Raw genomic sequence first — 19,966 nt, 5'->3', positions numbered from 1 at the left:
GCTGATTGGACTATAAGATTTACTTTGAGCTGACCTTTTGTTTCATTAGATCTTTAAAGAATTACCAAATCATGTCGAATTCATTCGTTATATTTCTTTCGTATTCGTTGTTATTCGTTATTTTTTTATTCGGATATTCGGGTGCATCCGAATGTCCGAAAGATGCAAAATTCGGCCGAATTTCGATTCGTTACGAAACGAATTGCACAAACCTATTAAATATATAGGTGGACATGTCCTGGGAGTATGTATGTGTGGGTTTGTTGAGAATTGTTTTATTGCTGCTGTAAAGAGTACCCGGAAAAATTTTGTTGTATGTATACAATGACAATAAAGTATATCTAAAATATATAACAATTTATATTAATATAAATGTATTTAAAAAAAAACAAAAAAAAAAACAGAGATGTAATTTTTAAATAAGTAATAGTGGTGAGTATGTAGTGCTAAACCAAACATATAAACAGTGCAAACTTGTGAGTGAGATTAATCAAAGAAAAAATAAGTGAGAAAAAGTCCACATAGAGGGAAATGAAACACCAAATGTCCAACGAGTCAATCGAAATTAAATAGAATCCGGACAAAAAACAAAACAAAACAACAAATGTAAATGTGTATGTGGATTGAATTAGGAAACAGTTGGATTATATATATATATAAAACATTTGGAGTTTAATTAAACAATAAATAAATAATATATATAGTAAAAAACAGCTCTCTTGTTTGTAACAACTAGCACTGGGGTACCTGGTGGAGAACCTTACAAACTCTTTGCAGCTAATTTCCTAGGTTGCTTTTAAACTCAAGACCCAACCATTGCAAAATGTTAACCTTTTAGCTACCACGGTGCCGTAACAACCAACTCATGTACTTGAGTTCCATAGGTTAGGGTTAAAGAAGACACAAATCCATCTAGTTCAACCAATAGAAAAACATGATAGATAGAAAAGATAGATAGATAGATAGATAGATAGATAAGGTGGATAAGATAGATAGATAGATAGATAGATAGATAGATAGATAGATAGATAGATAGATAGATAGATAGATAGATAGATAGATAGATAGATAGAGTGGATAAGATAGATAGATAGATAGATAGATAGATAGATAGATAGATAGATAGATAGATAGATAGATAGATAGATAGATAGATAAGGTGGATAAGATAGATAGATAGATAGATAGATAGATAGATAGATAGATAGATAGATAGATAGATAGATAGATAGATAGATAAGGTGGATAAGGTGGATAAGATAGATAGATAGATAGATAGATAGATAGATAGATAGATAGATAGATAGATAGATAGATAGATAAGGTGGATAAGATAGATAGATAGATAGATAAGGTGGATAAGATAGATAGATAGATAGATACGTAGATAGATAAGGTGGATAAGATAGATAGATAGATAGATAAGGTGGATAAGATAGATAGATAGATAGATAGATAGATAGATAGATAGATAGATAGATAGATAGATAGATAAGGTGGATAAGATAGATGGATAGATAGATAGATAAGGTGGATAAGATAGATAGATAGATAGATAGATAGATAGATAGATAGATAGATAGATAGATAGATAGATAGATAGATAGATAGATAAGGTGGATAAGATAGATAGATAGATAGATAGATAGATAGATAGATAGATAGATAAGATAGATAAGATAGATAAGATAGATAGATAGATAGATAGATAGATAGATAGATAGATAGATAGATAGATAGATAAGGTGGATAAGATAGATAGATAGATAGATAGATAGATAGATAGATAGATAGATAGATAGATAGATAGATAGATAGATGGATAGATAGATAGATAGATAGATAGATAGATAGATAAGGTGGATAAGATAGATAGATAGATAGATAGATGGATAGATAGATAGATAGATAGATAGATAGATAGATAGATAGATAGATAGATAGATAGATAGATATATAGATAGATAGATAGATAGAATAAAGAGAAATAGAAAACCTCCATATTTGGAATTCTATACCCACAATTATTTAGGTTGATCCAGAAGAAGGCAAAAAAAAAAGAAAGCCTGGTCCTATTTGCCCCAGTCCCTACCACAGTGTGCAGTTTTCAGATAAAAAAAAAAAAAAAACATATTTCAAACAAACATATATCCTAACTCTGCTGCTTTAGAAAGCCATAATAATCATTTTTAAGAAACATTATTATTTATTGTTTCTCAGAAGAAAAAAGCTGAAAATCTTTACTTACAGAATAGGAAGGTGAATAGCAGAGGCGTCATGGTTTTACTCAAAAGGATTGCCTTAGCAGAATGACAAATTTCACTTCTTCGATGCAAAAAAAAAAAAAAACGATTCTCATTTCCCGTTTTGATAAATGACTGCACTAGTGAGCAAATCAGCAAGTCTGTTTATTGAATGGGCGTTGGCTTGGTGGTTATTTTTAAAAGAAAAAGAATCTTATAAAAAATATTTTAAGAAGATAACATTGTGGTCTAAAGCGAAGAGTTTTCTTTCCTGTGTTTTTGAGTTTATTTGTTCTGTTATATTTTTCTTTATTTTTAGACTTTAAAAAAATTCCCCATAGAAAACCTTTTCTCTTTCGGCTGGGAAATACTATTATACAGAGTAGGGATGCACCAATACCATTTTTTTTACAACAATACTTTTTTTTTAGTACTCGCCGAAACCCATTACCGATCCCTACCGCAACTGTTTTGTTTTCACTTTGGCTGTCAGCAACGGTACAAAGCATTGAAAAGTTATATACATATGAAATAAATTGATTTAATTTTTTTTAATTTTGCGCTTTTTCAATGTGAAATGTGTAAATATATGTTAATATACATGTGTAAAAATATTCACAAACAAAGCAAACAAAAAAAAAGTTTTAATTTGTTTATCGTTTATAAAATAGAGGTGAAAAAAAAAAAAGCAGGACAATAATTAAATGGAGAATAGGGAGTTAATTAAGGCTGATTAGAGTAAATTAACGGTTTATAAGGGGTTAAACAGAGGAACATTTTTTCATCCCTTTGATCTGCAGATGAAGAAACAGAAAGATTCAAAAAGAAACAATTTTTTTTATTTTAGTGTTTCAGCGGCTGAGCAATGTTGTTAATAAACATTGCCGGCTGCTTTTATTTTTACACCTCTAATTACCGGATTTCTTTAACACTTCAGCTGTCAACAGGGGAGACCCACCGACAGCTCAAAGAACTGGGCCTGAAAGTGTTGGTTTCAGGTATTGGTGCATTTGCACGAGTACAGATACTTGTGCAAATATTTGGTATTGGCACCGATGCCGATACTAGTATCGGTGCAACCCAATACAGAGTAAGCCCTTGTACACACGATCGGAGATTCCGACAACCAAATCCGTCGGATTTTGTCCGACGGATTTTGCCCGAAACTGTTGCATACACACGGTCGGGCGAAGTTGTCGGAAAATCCGATCGTTCACAACGTGATGACGTTATTTCGTTACGACGGGACTACATTCAGGCTAGTAGCCAAAAGCTTTGATGTAGGAATTTGATCTGAGCATGCGTGGCACTTTGTCCGATCGGAATTCTCTACACATGATTGGAGTATGTCCGATCGGAGCATTTTGTCTGACAATATTTCAGGCAAGTTGGAAAATTTGGTCCGACGGATATTCCGATGGAAACAGTCCGATGCAGACCACACACAGTCGGAATATCGGACAAAAAGCTCAGATCGGACACATTCTGTCGGAATCTCCGATCGTGTGTACAAGGGCTTACACTAACAGCTCAAAGAACCGAGCTTGAAATTATCGGTTTCAGGTATTGTGCATTTGCTCAAGTACCGATACTTGTGCAAATACTCGGTATCGGCACCGATGCCGATACTAGTATCGGTGCAACCCAATACAGAGTAACACTAACAGCTCAAAGAACCGAGCTTGAAAGTATCGGTTTTAGGTATCGGTGCATTTGCACAAGTACCGCTACTTGTGCAAATACTCAGTATCGACACCAATACCGATACTATTATCGGTGCAACCCAATACAGAGTAACTCTGACAGCTCAAAGAACCGAGCTTGAAAGTATCGGTTTCAGGTATCGGTGCATTTGCACAAGTACCGATACTTGTGCAAATACTCGGTATCGGCACCGATGCCGATACTAGTATCGGTGCAACCCAATACAGAGTAACGCTAACAGCTCAAAGAACCGAGCTTGAAAGTATCGGTTTCAGGTATCGGTGCATTTGCACAAGTACCGCTACTTGTGCAAATACTCGGTATCGGCACCGGTGCCGATACTAGTATCGGTGCAACCCAATACAGAGTAACACTAACAGCTCAAAGAACCGAGCTTGAAAGTAATGGTTTCAGGTATCAGTGCATTTGCACAAGTACCGATACTTGTGCAAATACTCGGTATCGACACCAATGCCGATACTAATATCGGTGCAACCCAATACAGAGTAACACAAAACAAGAGACCTCTCAAAGTAAAAAAAAAAACACAATTTACAACTGACGTCTCTTTATTGTGTACAGTAGCTAGTACATTCCAACATGCACTGATAGTAAAAATCCTATACAAAAAAAAAAACTATTAAAACCAAAAGTTATCCAAACAATTAAATATAAACTTAGCATTTATATGACTAAATATCTTCATTCTACTATATACAGTATACACCACTATAGGAACGGTCATTTGTAACTTACAATTTGTAAAACCCAAATGAACATTCAGTTTAGGTCAACTTAATACTCTACATTTCAAAGGCAGGAAAAAAGAAAGTGCTCAAAGTTTTTGTTTACTTTACAAATCAGTCACAGCACGAGTAATAAATACGACATTAAAGGCCCGTTCACACAGGGGAGACGCGACTTGCAGCGCGACTCACAGACGCGACCTGCACACGACTTCAGCAGCGACTTGCAAAATGACTACTGTATAGAAGTCAATGCAAGTCGCCTGAAGTCGCCCCAAAAATAGTACAGGAACCTTTTTCTAAGTCGGAGCGACTTGAGTCGCTCCTATTAGAACGGTTCCATAGTACAGAACGGAGCGCGACTTGTCAGGCGACTAAGTCGCCTGACAAGTCGCGGTAGTGTGAACGGGCACTAAAAACACACTCCTCGTTGGGATGTTTTGGTGTAGCATTAGTAGAAAAGCCTGTGCCCTGCCAGCATTCTGCAGAGAAGAATCTTAGTCATGTTGAAAAACAGGACCAAAAGCCCAAATGACCTCACATTAAATCAGCTATGCAACATTCCAGGTGGCATTAAAACAAAAAAAGGTTTCAGACTAGTTGGCTTTCATAGGAAAGTAGCCATAGCTTGAGTAGAGAAGTATTACCCCTTCCAGATGCTGCAAAGGAAGCAGTAAGAGGTTCAACCCGTCCCCTGCAGAGACTCAGCTATCTCCCTGCTCATTGGAAAGCTTTAGCTCTGAATCACAGAAGACATGTTGGATTCACACCAAAATGTTCTTGCACCACATGCTGTCAGTGGAGGTCAAGGATTTGGTTATTACAGGAAGTTTGAAGATTCTACACTAACTCCTGGCCCAGTGTCCATACATGTACCAATGGTAAAGGAATGACTCTCATTGATCTATGTAAAGAGGAACATTTTAGTCCATCCCACATCATCACACTCTTCTTAGAATTAGCCTTCCTAGTGTCTCTCAGCATTGAAATTCTGGTAGATGTTGGCAGAATCGTCTTTCTCTTGGGTGGCTTGAGACCCCGTTGAAGCTCCCGAATGTTGAATCACAGAATACACAACAGAGGGCTCATCCTGGACAGAATCCACAAAGGGGTTTGTTATAAAACAGATTTAAAAAATAAAAACATTTTCCTTTTTTTTTTTACTACAAATAAAGAACAAAATAGATCTATGATTTATAGACATCTAGGTAGACACTTGTAGTATTATAAGCATCATTCTATTTAAAAGAGCCTTGTATGATATATATATAACAAAACAAGACACAGTTACAAGACAGTAGATGTAAACTCGGTCATCAAAGTTCAATATAAGATTTAACATGCTAATGTCTTTGAAAAACGTTTTAATATTTTTAACCACTTGGGGACACCCCCCCTCCCGCCGACCTCCGGTGCTTGTACCGACTCACCACTTCCATCGGTGAGTCGGTCACAGGATCTGCCGGCCCCCGGATGATACCATAGAGATTTCCGGCGAACCAGATCATCCCCGGAGTCTCTATGATCGTTCTGAGGCCGGGCGCCTCTGCATTCAAATTAACAGCGCCGATTTGACTGGGAAACCAGGATCGTTTTTTTTATTCTTTTTATTTTAGGCTTCCCAGCCTAGAGGTGAGATGCGGTGGTCTTATTGACCCCATATATCACTGTAAATAGGTCCGATCGTGCCATATTCCTATTACAAGGGATGTTTACATTCCTTGTAATAGGAATAAAAGTAATCATATTTTTTTTTTAAAGTGTCAAACTAAAAAAATAAAAATAAAATTAACAACAATAAAAATTTTTTTTTTAAAAGCGCTCCTGTCCCCGTGGGCTCGTACGCAGAAGCGAACGCACACGTAAGTCCCGCCCACATATGAAAACGGTGTTCAAACCACACATGTGAGGTATCACCGCGAACGTTAGAGCGAGAGCAATAATTCTAGCCCTAGACCTCCTCTGTAACCCAAAACATGTAACCAGTAAAAAAATTTAAAGCGTCGCCTATGGGGATTTTTAAATGCCAACGTTTGGCGCCATTCCACGAGCGCTTACAATTTTGAAGCGTGACATGTTGGGTATCTATTTACTCGGCGTATCTTCCTCTTTCACATTATGCAAAAAAATTGGGCTAACTTTACTGTTTTTTTTTTTAAAAGCATGAAACTGTTTTTTTTCTGAAATCAAAGTGTTCGAAAAATTGCTGCGCAAATACCGTGCGAGATAAAAAGTTGCAACAACCGCCATTGTATTCTCTAGGGTCTCTGCTAAAAAAAACATATATAATGTTTGGGGGTTCTATGTAATTTTCTAGCAAAAAAAATATGAATTTTACATGTAGGAGAGAAATGTCAGAATTCGCCTGGATGCGAAGTGGTTAAATAATCATTTCATTCATTAATATAATCTCTGGCTATCATGTCATGGAGGTCCTTGGTCAGGCACTTCCTGTTATAGGGTAACAAGGTTTTGCCTCTGCCTACCAGCTGTAGTCCTGTGTCGTCCCCTGTTACATGTACCCCTGATGGAGACTACAAGTAATGTCGCACATTGCTCAGGCATGGTCCACCATTGTCAGGAAGAGGGTCCAGAGCAATGATGTGCAGCCAATATTAGAGCGAGTGAATGTAGACAGGAAAATAATAATAAAACAAAAAATAAAATGTCAGCTGTTGGATAACACATGCTTTGATGAAGTAGAAGTCACCTGGTTGGGGCTTAGATGGACTTTGGGTGTTGGGCTATGGGGGGTAGGAGAGTTCCTAGGGGTTCCATCACTAAAGTTGTTATACAAAGCCTATGCACTGTTATGTCTTATAAATAAACACTTACCTTTTTGTTGGTGGGGCCTGTAGAAGACGGATAAAGGAGGACATAAAATAAAATAAAAAAGTATCAGGTGTTATGTATGTAAGTGTAATTATAGAGCAACATATCACACCAAAGTATATTACATTAATTGGCCAAATAAATAGATTTCTGGGAAGATTTTGGAGGCATGCTGACCCCTTTTTCAGGCAGAAAAATCCAGCGTACCTCGAAGACTTCAACCTATATCAGTAGGGGCTAACTTTCTTGATATTGGAGGCCCCTGACATTTCAAAGGGACACACTTAATTTTCAATAAATGTAATATATCAAAAAACTGCCAGAGATGGTACAACTGGATATGGTCAGAGACTATGGGCATGCTACAAGAGAAGTTCAGGAGCTTTGGACATGCTGCAAGAGATGTACAGAGACTATGGGCATGCTACAAGAGATGATTAGAAACTATAGACAAGCTACAAGAGATGGATAGGGACTACAGGCATACTAGAAGAGCTGGTTAAGGACTATGAGCATGCTACAAGCACTGGTCAGAAACTACAGTCATGCTACAAGAGATGGTCAGAAGCTATGGACATGCTACAAGAGATGGCCAGAGACTACAGGCATGCTATAGGAGACAGTCAGACACTGTGAATTTGCAATAGGAGTCTGGGGAGACTGGGGATAGGATGTCAGAGATCACAAATATAAAACTTTAGATTGCTAGATGCTATAGGCATGCTACAAGAGGTGGTCAGAGATTATGGGCAAGCTACAGGAGATGGTCAGAGACTATGGGCATGCTACAAGAGATGGTCAGAAACTATGAGCATGCTACAAGAGATGGTCAGAGACTATGGACATGCTACAAGAGATGGTCAGAAACTATGAGCATGCTACAAGAGATGGTCAGAGACTATGGGCATACTACAAGAGATGGTCAGAGACTATGGGCATACTACAAGAGACGATCAGAGACTATGGGCATGCTACAAGAGATGGTCAGAGACTATGGACATGCTACAAGAGATGGTCAGAGACTATGGACATGCTACAAGAGATGGTCAGAAACTATGAGCATGCTACAAGAGATGGTCAGAGACTATGGGCATACTACAAGAGATGGTCAGAGACTATGGGCATACTACAAGAGATGGTCAGAGACTATGGACATGCTACAAGAGATGGTCAGAGACTATGGACATGCTACAAGAGATGGTCAGAGACTATGGACATGCTACAAGAGATGGTCAGAAACTATGAGCATGCTACAAGAGATGGTCAGAGACTATGGGCATACTATAAGAGATGGTCAGAGACTATGGGCATACTACAAGAGATGGTCAGAGACTATGGGCATACTACAAGAGATGGTCAGAGACTATGGGCATACTACAAGAGATGGTCAGAGACTATGGGCATACTACAAGAGATGGTCAGAGACTATGGGCGTGCTACAAGAGATGGTCAGAGACTATGGGCATACTACAAGAGATGGTCAGAGACTATGAGCATACTACAAGAGATGGTCAGAGACTATGGACATGCTACAAGAGATGGTCAGAGATTATGGGCAAGCTACAGGAGATGTCCAGAAACTATGAGCATGCTACAAGAGATGGTCAGAGACTATGGGCATACTACAAGAGATGGTCAGAGACTATGGGCATACTACAAGAGATGGTCAGAGACTATGGGCATACTACAAGAGATGATCAGAGACTATGGACATGCTACAAGAGATGGTCAGAGACTATGGACATGCTACAAGAGATGGTCAGAGACTATGGGCATGCTACAAGAGATGGTCAGAAACAATGTGCATGCTACAAGAGATGGTCAGAGACTATGGGCATACTACAAGAGATGGTCAGAGACTATGGGCATGCTGCAAGAGATGGTCAGAAACTATGAGCATGCTACAAGAGATGGTCAGAAACTATGAGCATGCTACAAGAGATGGTCAGAAACTATGAGCATACTACAAGAGATGGTCAGAGACTATGGGCATGCTACAAGAGATGGTCAGAGACAATCGGTATACTACGAGAGATGGTCAGAGACTATCCAGGTAATATTTGATTGCTTCTTGGGGGATCAGGAAGGAATTTGTTCCCCTGCTGAAACAAATTGGATTAGGCTTTGCTGGATTTTTTTGCCTTCCTCTGGATCAACTGTGGGTATAGGATTGTGTATATGGGATTGAATCATTTTTTTCCCCTTTTATTGGTTGAACTAGATGCTCTTTTTTTAAACCAGACTAACGATGTAACTATGGACATGCTATGAGAGATGGTCAGAGATTACAGACATGCAGCAAGAGATGGTCAGAGACTACAGGCATGCTCAGTGGCGTAACTAGAACCTTCAGGGCCCCGATGCAAGAAACCATGAAGGGCCCCCCTGAACCCCAGCCAGGGCCCTTCCCTCCTAGTCCGGTGGTGGAACTCCAGGGCGTGGTCACAGGTATGACCTTTGTGAGCCCTGTAGTTCCACCACTGGTATCAGTAGTTTTTATTTATTTATTTTTTTACATTTTTAGGTGCCCCATTGGAGGACTGTCCCTAGGCAGGATGGGGTCCCTGTCCCCAGAAAACATGAGGTCCTTTTCTCCAGGGCAGATGAAGTTACTGCCCCCAGGTGAGAAGGGGTCCCTGTCGCCAGGGGAGGTGGGGGTCCCTGTCCCCACGTGAGAAGGGGTCCCTGTCCCCAGGGGGATATGGAGGGGGTATGTAATAGTGTGTGCTAGCTGCCTATGCTTCTGCCGGCCATATGTAGAGGGGGCTGCATAGGTCCCCTGCATCACAGGGCCCAGTTGCGGTCGCAACTGCTGCACCCCCTATAGTTACGCCCCTGGGCATGCTACAAGAAATGATCAGAGACTATGGGCATGCTACGAGAGATGGTTAGAGACTATAGTCATGCTACAAGAGATAATCAGAAACAATGGGTATGCTACAAGAGATGATAAATATGCTGTAGGAGTTGTTGGAGACTGGGGACATGCTTCGGGACTCATAGACAGGAATCACTTTACATTCTATTACAGGCCAATGAGGAAACACAGACTACTGTTGGTGGGGGCCCCAATGGTTGCACAAAAAGCCCCAGAGGGCCACCCCCAAGTTGGGAACCACATTTATGAAGACACTGTAGCACAACACACAAGACATAAGCAGTTGCTGACCTTGTATCTTACTAATATCAATGTAAGTGTAGCAGATGTCATCTTCCTCTTGTGAAGACACTAAGGGGGACAAAACAAGCATGTACAAAAAGAGTCTTCCTATATAATTTTCAAAATCCTTTATTATTTTCAAGTACATAAAAAAAAACCACTATGGGGTCTATTTATAAAACATTTGTTGGAGGAATGTCACAGGCATTGGTCCAAACTGGATGAATTACAAATTATTACTATGATAGATTTTTCTGACGTGCCTCAGTCAGAGAATATATTGCCTATTGGTCACTAGAATGAGCACACATGATATCAAAGTATTAGAGCAAGTACAGGAAAAATGTGAGCAGCCTGGACGATTGCTTGTGATCTTTGCTCGAAGAATGTTTTAGCCCCTGTACACACGGTCGGAGATTTCCACAACCAAATCCGTCAGATTTTGCCTGTCGGATTTTGTCCGTTGGATCTTGTCCGAAACTGTTGCATACACACGGTCGGGCCAAGTTGGCGGAAAATCCGATCTTTCAGAACGTGATGACATAATTTCGTTACGATGGGACTACATTCAGGCTAGTAGCCAATAGCTTTGATGTAGGAATTTGATCTGAGCATGCGTGGCACTTGGTCCGATGAAAATGCTCTACACATGATCGGATTAGGTCCGTCCGGCCCAGTTGGTCGGGAAATATTTCCAACATGTTGGAAAATTGGGTCGGACGGAGATTCGGACAGAATCAGTCCGATGCATACCACACACAGTCGGATTATCCGACGACACGGTCCGATAGGACACATTCCGACGGATTCTCCGACCGTGTGTACAAGGGCTGAGAAAAAGAATATCATATAAGTATGATCATTGTAATCACTTTAACAGTGAAGGAGAAGAAGTAGCCGGTCATTCAACCCACCATTGCCATAGAGATGCTGATTCCTATCGGATTCATCTGGACCATTTTCACCCTCATTTGCTGATCTTCCATCATCCCTACATAAAGAAAAATGTCAGCCACCACACCACATTATAAAATACAAAATACATAAAAGTACATAAAGTTACTTAATGGTTTATGCAACAATGTAATAGAATCCTAAACCGTATCCACCCAAATGTTCTGAATTGCAAGATCACTCTGTTTTCATCTTCCAAATTGATAGTTATTATCAGCCAGAGACCTTCCATGGATCTCTTCCCCTCCACTGTGTAGGGATTCAAGTACAGTCTTACAAGGTCATATATTATAGAATTTACAAATATTATATATACAGTGGAACCTCAGATTGCGAGTAACGCGGTTAACGAGAGTTTTCGCAATACAAGCTATTATTTTTTTTTTAAATCCAGACTCAGTTTGCGATTGTCTCGCAAAACGAGCAGGATTCAAGAGTCTGTGGTATGTAGTATCGCATTCTGCCAGAGGTGCGGGGGCGCTGGTGACACTCAAGGCCCGTACACACTATCAGATTGTCTGCTGAGTTTTTCCTTCAGATTTACCAAAACCATGTAGTAGAAGGGCCTGCCTGATTGCATACACATTGAAACTCCTAAGGTTTGACCTCATATTATATGGTTTTGGTAAATCTGGAGGAAAAACTCAGCAGACAATCTGATAGTGTGTACGGGGCTTTAGAGCCATTCGGAGCCACTCGGTAATACTTAGAAACACTTGGAAATACTCCTTTCCCAAGTGTTTCCGAGCCTTTCCAAGGGTTTCTGAGTGCATTCGAGCTGTCTTCAAGTATTTCTGAGTCTCTCCTGCGCCCCCCCACCTCTGGCCACATGTGGTATTGCATGCAATAGAAGTCAATGTGGAATAAATGAACCTAGTTTCCTTCCCCTTACTTCTATGGGGAAACTTGCTTTCATATGCGAGTGCTTTGGATTACAAGCATTCTCCGGGAACGGATTATGCTCGTAATCCAAGGTTCCACTGTATCTTTAAAATAATTCTTGTGAAGCCTGTTCCTTTTTATCTGTTATTATTATTATTATTATTATTATTATTATTATTATTATTCAGGTTTTATATAGCACCAACAGTTTGCGCAGCACTTTACAACATGAGGGCAGACATTACAGTTACATTACAATTTGGTACAAGAGACCAAGTGAGTGTCTCAATAACAGATTTACTAAATTGTTTCAAAAAGCAGAACTCACAAATAAAAGCTCCAGATAACAATGAACATCCAATAAAAAGATAAAATAGTAAAACCGGCTTTTACTGCAATTTTTTTAGGGGGAATTTTTGAGCAGAAGGACCAGATCTTATGTGATTGCCCATTTATTCTTCTGTTGATGGAGATATGGCTTGTGTTCCTCCTTGTGTAGCTCCATAGTCCCCCATCATACCTGGTCTTTCCATTAGTGGTTTGATTGGCTGTTATATTATTTAGTATCCTAGGAATCCATATCTTGGTATCCATCTATCTGGACTTGGAGGCTCTACTATTTTTTTCTGAACCTCCCTGGTGTTGTGGGTCATGTTGTTCTTCATCCTCCAGGAAATATAATTATGATATAACCATTGGTCCTAACGCACCACTGATATAGGACATCCACCTGATGAAGATTCGTACCAAGAATTTAAACGTATTGGGTTATATTTGCATGACTATGCTTATGTTTGTATGCATTGTGGTTTGGTATATATGACTATGGAGCAAGTGTTGACTATGTTTTTTATATGTATGTTTTTCTTTTGCATTTTAAACTACTTATAATCAATGTTCTGGTTTTAATTTTGTCTGATTTCTTTTTTTCCTTTTTTTTTTTGGTGCCTTAAAAATCCCCTATTTTTTGCCATCTTCTATCTCAATATCTTTTTCAGCCACTAGGTGTCCTCAGTCTGATGATTATCCTAATTTGATTCATGAATGCATGTGGGATCTGTAGTCTGCCTTCCCTTTTATTTCCATCAATGCATAGTGGGATCTGTAGTTCACCATCTCTATCTCCCTCACCGCATGCTGGAATCTGTAGTCCGCCATCCCATTTTCTCCGTAATGTATTCTGGGATCGGAATTCCACCATCCTCTTTATCTTCCCTAATTCATTCTGGGATCTAGCCCATGGTGTATGTACCCCTGGAATGGCAGTCCAGGGGTGCCATAATTCTCACTGTGTGAGGGCACTTTGAGTTTTATTGGCACCTTGGTCACTGTTAGAAGGCAACATGGTTTAATATCATATTTCTGGTATTTCATTCCCTGGTAGATACAGGCAGATGGCCCCAAGTTTGAATGTAACCGACTGGCTGACTGTTATTATGATACACTGCAAGCAATCTTCAAAGAGAGCCTTGGCTGCCAGGATGATTGATGACGGTGGATGACAAAGATCAAAGGATCAACAGGCATTTAGAGATGATACATGGGCAATACTGCCCCTAGAGGCCAATACAGCAGGACGGACAGTAATATAATATATTAAAAAGACTACCTCTTGTCAATATCTCATTGGACAGGAGGCTAGTGGGGTGGTTTATGAATGGGTCTGAATGAATGTGTAAAAAGGGCACACAGGAGGGAATTCGTTCCTTATCGCTATTGGCTTGTGCCTGCGCCACATGGTTCTCTCTCTCCACCATTTTAAGCCCAGCCGAGGAGACATAGATAAGTATCTTCAATGTTCTTGTATTATATGTTCTGTTGGTATATGCTTTTTAATATCTTTCTTTAGTATTTTCATGTTAGCGTTTCCTATTTTCTTGGGTAATAAATAAGACTTTGTTTTATTAAGCAGTATGCTTGGTTTCATAGCTAACCTTGTATTATTGTGATATCAACAGTAACATGTGATCAGAGTTTTAACAGACTTGCTAACTAGAGGAATAGACAAGTTAAACCATAGGTGCAATAGATAGAGGGAATCCATAACCACCCTTGAATAATATTAATTGTGCCAATTACTTCAGTCACTACACCATACACACTTTTTTCGCACTTGCCTCTAGGGCCGAGCCTTTTGGCTGGGACCAGAGGAATTTTTGATTCTTGGCCGAAGGGCCGGCCATTGTATTGCGCAATGGCCACTTTCACTTGCTCTTCTCACTTCCTTCTCCCCACTTTCTTTTATTTATTTACCCCGTGTTTGTCATTTTTTTGTTTGATGTGTACACTGTTTGTGACTGGTAGGGTGTGGGTCCTCAGGCCTGCCCCGAAAGTCTTGGGGGGGTGGACATGGCCTTTTTGCTTGAATTGCCCTCTCTCATGGGGTCTCCCTTCGGGGAGCTCCACCTAGTACTTGGGTGGGTCTGTTTCAGCAGACCTCCCAGAGAACGGGTTCCGTCTGGTTTTGGCCAGATGGGCCATAGTGAGTAACTTACTCCCCATCTGGAGCCTAACCCCCCCAGGGGGGATCAGGGAAAGGTTCTTCTTTTGGAGGACCATAGTATACCCGTTGTACGTTTTGTGTTCACTCTTTATGTGTGTGGACTTTTTTGGGCACCGGGTGGAGTTTTTGGCTGCGTTTCACACGCCATTGGCTTTTCAATAAAAAAAAAAATGCATTCTGGGATCTGAAATCCACCATCCCCTTTATCTTCCCTAGTGCATACTTGGATCTGTAGTCCACCATCCCTGTTATCTTCATCAATACATGCTGGGATCTGTAGTCCACCCTTCTCTTAATCGCCCTCAATGCATGCTGGGATATGTAGTCCACCAACCCCTTTATCTCCCTCAATGCATTGTGGAATTTGTAGTTCATTAACGCTGTTAATTTCAGCAATGTTTGCTGGGATCTGTAGTCCACCATCCCTGCTATAGTCATCAATACATGTTGGGATCTGTAGCCAACCCTTCCCTTAATTTCCCTCAATGCATGCTGGGATCTGTAGTTTGCTTTCCCCTTTATCTCCCTCAGTGGTGGAGGTATTCCAGAAAAGGTGAATTAACTTTACATTTACCCATGAGGTAGATAGACTGTATAAACTGTTATCTAAGAATTCCAAGAAACAAACAGTATATCTACTCACCGAGGGCGATCTTTATCAGAGATGGATTCTAGAACAAAACACATTTCATCGTTAGGTAACATAAAAAAAAAAATGTGTATATATATATATATATATATCTTCGTATAATTATTTATAAACTTTTAAAACTTTTTTATTTTTTTAGCTTTGTTGTCAACCATTTATTTCTTAGAATACTGCAGCTTCTGTGCTTCTAGCGTTATCACTCCAATCTAAGCTTGCCAGCACTCCAATGTGATAAACACTCCCAAATTTATAAAAACAGTGCAGCGCCATATCTCCCAACTGTCCGTGACTTAGAGGGACTTTCCTCAAATGCCCCTCTTTCTAGTCTGAGATATAGACTTAAGAAAAAAACACTACATGGGTGTAGTTATGAAATATTTGCAGTGCTAATCATCCTTTGAAACTGCATGTAAATCCATTCTATGTGAATGGGAACAAAACTGATCTGATCCTGGGTCCTTTCCTCTAGTCCTATGCCCCTTCCTCTGATCCTGGCGCCTTTACCACTGGTTAAATGCTCCTTTCTCTGATCCTGGGGCGCTTTCCTCTGGTCCTAGGCCCTTTCTTCCTCCAGTCCTATGCCCCTTCCTCTGATCCTGGGACCTTCTCTCTGGTCCTCCGCCCCTTCCTCTAATCCTGAGCCCTTTCCCCTGGTCCTGGAGCCCTTTCCTTGGGTCCTGGGTCCTTTCCTCTGGTCTCGGGCCCCTTCCTCTGATCCTGGAGCCCTTTCCTCTAGTCCTATGCCCCTTCTTCTGATCCTGGGGCCCTCTCCTCTGGTCCTGGGCCCCTCCCTCTGGTCCTGGGGCCCTTTCCACTGGTCCTAGGCCCTTTCCTCTAGTCCTATGCCCCTTTCTCTGATCCTGGGGCCCTTTCCTCTAGTCCCAGGCCCCTTCCTCTGATCCTGGGACACGTTTCTCTGGTCCTATGCCCCTTCCTCTGATCCTGAGTCCTTTCCTCTGGTTCTGAAGCCCTTTCTTCTGGTCTTGGAGCCCTTTCCTCTGGTCCTGGAGCCCTTTCTCTGGTCCCAGGCCCCTTCCTCTGGTTCTTGGGCCCTTTTCTCTGGTCTTGGACCATTCCCTCTTGTACTAGGCCCCTTCCTCTGCTCCTGGGCACTTTCCTCTGGTCCCGGGCCCCTTCCTCTGATCCTGGGGCCCTTTCCTCTGGTCCTAGGCCCTTTCTCTTCCGGGCCCTTTCCTCTAGTCCTATGCCCCTTCCTCTGATCCTGGGGCCCTTTCCTCTGGTCCTATGCTCCTTCCTCTGATCCTCGGGCCCTTTCCTCTGGTCCTGGGTCCCTTCCTCTGATCCTGGGGTCCTTTTTTCTAGTCCTATGCCCCTTACTCTGATCCTGAGCCCTTACCCCTGGTCCTGTAGCCCTTTCCTCTGGTCTCGGGCCCCTTCCTCTGGTCCTGGGGCCCTTTCCTCTAGTCCTATGCCCCTTCCTCTGATCCTGTGGCCCTTTCCTCTGGTCCCGGGCCCCTTCTTCTGGTCTTGGGGCACTTTCCACTGGTCCTATGCCCCTTCTTCTGATCCTGGGACCTTTCCTCTGGTGCTACGCCCCTTCCTCTGATCCTGGGGCACTTTTCTCTGGTCCTACACCCCTTCTTTTGATCCTTTCCTCTGTTCCTGGGACACTTTCCTCTGATCCTATGCCCCTTCTTCTGATCCTGAGCCCTTTCCTCTGGTCCTGGAGCCCCTTCCCCTGGTTCTGGGGCCTTGTCCTCTGGTCTTGGACCATCCCTTCTTCTCCTAGGCCCCTTCCTCTGTTCCTGGGCCCTTTCCTCTGGTCCCAGACCCTTCCCTCTGGTCCCGGGCAGTTTCTTCTGGTCCCGTGCCCTTTCCTGTGGTCCTGGGGCCATTCCCTCTGGTCTTGGGCCATTCCCTCTGGTCCTAGGCTCCTTTCTCTCCCAGGCCCTTTGCTCTGGTCCCAGGCCCCTTTCTCTGGTCCTTTTCCCTTTCCTCTGGTTCTGGGGACCTTCTTGTGATCCCCGGCCTTTTTCTCTGGTCCTAGTACATTTTACTCTGGTTCTAGGCCCTTTCCTCTGGTTCTAGGCCCTTTCCTTTGGTCCTTCTTCTGATCCTGAGCCCTTTCCCCTGGTCCTGGGGCCCTTTCTTCTGGTCTTAGGCCATTTCCTCTAGTCCTAGGCCAATTAATTTACACCTATTTTTTTTTTTTACAAAAAATACATAGAAGAATATATATTGGCCTAAACTGATGAATAAATTTGTTTTTTTTAATATTTTTGGGGGGATATGTATTATAGCAAAAAGTAAAAAAGAAAATATCACATTGGAACTTTCCATTTTGAGTTTTATAATTATTTTTCCTATAAATATATTAAGATCAAATAAGCGAAAGGCTAAGACTACCTGAGTTTTGCTGATTTTGTTGGCGATGTAATGAAGGGAATAACAAAGAAAATTTTCTTCTCTTTACAAACATTAAGATGATGACAAACAACAGCATTAACAATAAAACTCCGAGTACCGGCCAAATGACATGCATGCTTCCTGGAAAAGAAGTTTGTTGAAACATAGTATCAATATTAGAAAGATAAATCACATAACATCAATGATCTCCGCAAAACCGTTATTTAAAATGTACCCACAGACAGACCTTTTTTTACTCCTCTGAATGAAATTTGACGAATCTGAACACTTTCTTACTACTCCACAACTGAACACATTCGGGTGTTATGAGATATAATTGTTACCATTGTTATCATTTGATAAAATAGTAGAAAATGATGTCCATACAAGGGATAAAAGGATTAAATGGCTAACGTGTTTCAAGGGGTTTCCTCTTCATCAGAGCCTTGGACAACCAAAACTGGTCTATATGTTGTAATATGTCTATATAGAGAGAGATGACTGGATGGGGTGGTATATCACTCGATAGACAGTACACTCTTACAGGTGGATTCTCCTTTACTGTAGTGGTAGTATTTCCTTCCACATCGCAGCGCTCTATATTAGATTTCTATATTTGTCTGATGTCTGTCTAATATAAAGCTCTGCAATGTGGAAGGAAATACTACTACTACATTAAAGGAGAATTACAACATACAGACCAGTTTTGGTTGTCCAAGGCTCTGATGAAGAGGAAACTCCTCGAAACGTGGTAGCTATTTATTAATTTTATCCCTTGGGCATCGTTTTCTACTATTTTATTAAATGATAACACTGTTATTTATTTACGAATACGTATGATTTTTCTCTGTATATACTAATTTGTATAAAATAAACTTCATCTCGATTCATGCATCAGGCCACGCGCTTCCCTCCTTCACCTTGGACTTCCCCTAGTCAGCCTAGGCAGCGGGTCATGCATGATCACCCTACATTTATATCACCGGGAAATACTACAATCTTTATTAAGGCCCCCCGCACTAGCGCAGGGAAATATTGTTTTTATTTAAACCTATATTTGCTACCAGTGTGGATTTTTTCGACCTAAATATCTGTTTTACAACATTGACATTTATCAAAAGACTTCTTCATTTGGAAATTTTTGCCAATTGCTTTCAAGGGGGGGGGGGGATTCCCTTAAAGCGTAAGCTCACCTTTCCAGAACATTTTTAAAGAATCCCCCTATGCCACGTGTGTCAAACACAAGGCCTGCAGGCCCAATCTGGCCCACCAGGCCATTTCAAATGGCCCTTGCACCTCTCTTGCAGTTGCGCCACCCCCTCCATCCTTGCTCCCACCATGTCTCTGCAGTCGGCAGCAGAGAGGAGGACAGAACTTCTCCACTAGATGGTGGTGAATGGCCAGCCTAACCTCCTATATTGCCTGGACTACACAACAACAACATGGACTTTTGGAATGTGGACTCACCAAGTGGTGGTTTTTCCGTAATCTGGCTGAAATGAAATGCCTCCACAACAAAGGAGGACTCACTGGCTGATAATTTGTTGCTGACTTGACACCTATAGGTCCCTGTGTGGTGACTTTGGGGGGATTGAATGTATAGAACCGTCCCATTGTCTTGTAGTTGGTAGAATTTAGAGTTCTGGTCTACCACCGTCTCATTGTGCAACCACAGGAATACCGGGGATGTTCCTTTCTCTATGGAGCAATTCAATCTCAAAGATTCTCCTTGTCCAAAATCGCCTTTATCCATGGTGATACTGACACCTGAAATTGGACCTGTAAAAACAGGAAAAAAATTGAAAAATTATACAAAAAAAAAAAAACAACCCCACAGAATTATTGTGTTGGTGGAAAGACAACTGCGATGTATTATTTTGCGATGTGTTATTTTGCGATGTGTTATTTTGCAGGAACGTTTAATAT

General features: G+C 41.0%; 1 protein-coding gene across 1 annotated transcript in view; it reads right to left on the bottom strand.

The window, feature by feature from the left end:
* Positions 1-4,516: 4,516 nt before the first annotated feature.
* Positions 4,517-19,966, bottom strand: part of LOC143942687 (Fc receptor-like protein 3) — a 41,477-nt gene continuing 26,027 nt past the window's right edge. Inside the window, exons 9-15 of the mRNA XM_077464063.1 lie at positions 19,508-19,819; positions 18,041-18,181; positions 15,668-15,695; positions 11,600-11,676; positions 10,695-10,754; positions 7,529-7,545; positions 4,517-5,783 (exon numbers count right to left, since the gene is read on the bottom strand). Of these exons, the coding sequence (XP_077320189.1) occupies positions 5,661-5,783; positions 7,529-7,545; positions 10,695-10,754; positions 11,600-11,676; positions 15,668-15,695; positions 18,041-18,181; positions 19,508-19,819 (758 nt within the window). The 3' untranslated portion in view covers positions 4,517-5,660. The remainder of the gene's footprint in view (positions 5,784-7,528; positions 7,546-10,694; positions 10,755-11,599; positions 11,677-15,667; positions 15,696-18,040; positions 18,182-19,507; positions 19,820-19,966) is intronic.

The sequence above is a fragment of the Lithobates pipiens genome, unplaced genomic scaffold (assembly GCF_037356315.1).
Source record: "Lithobates pipiens isolate NorthernLeopardFrog02 unplaced genomic scaffold, aLitPip1_a1.2 Scaffold_30, whole genome shotgun sequence".
Lineage (NCBI taxonomy): Eukaryota > Metazoa > Chordata > Amphibia > Anura > Ranidae > Lithobates > Lithobates pipiens.
The sequence above is the reverse complement of the archived record's forward strand: the minus strand, read 5'-3'. Positions and strand labels throughout refer to the sequence as shown.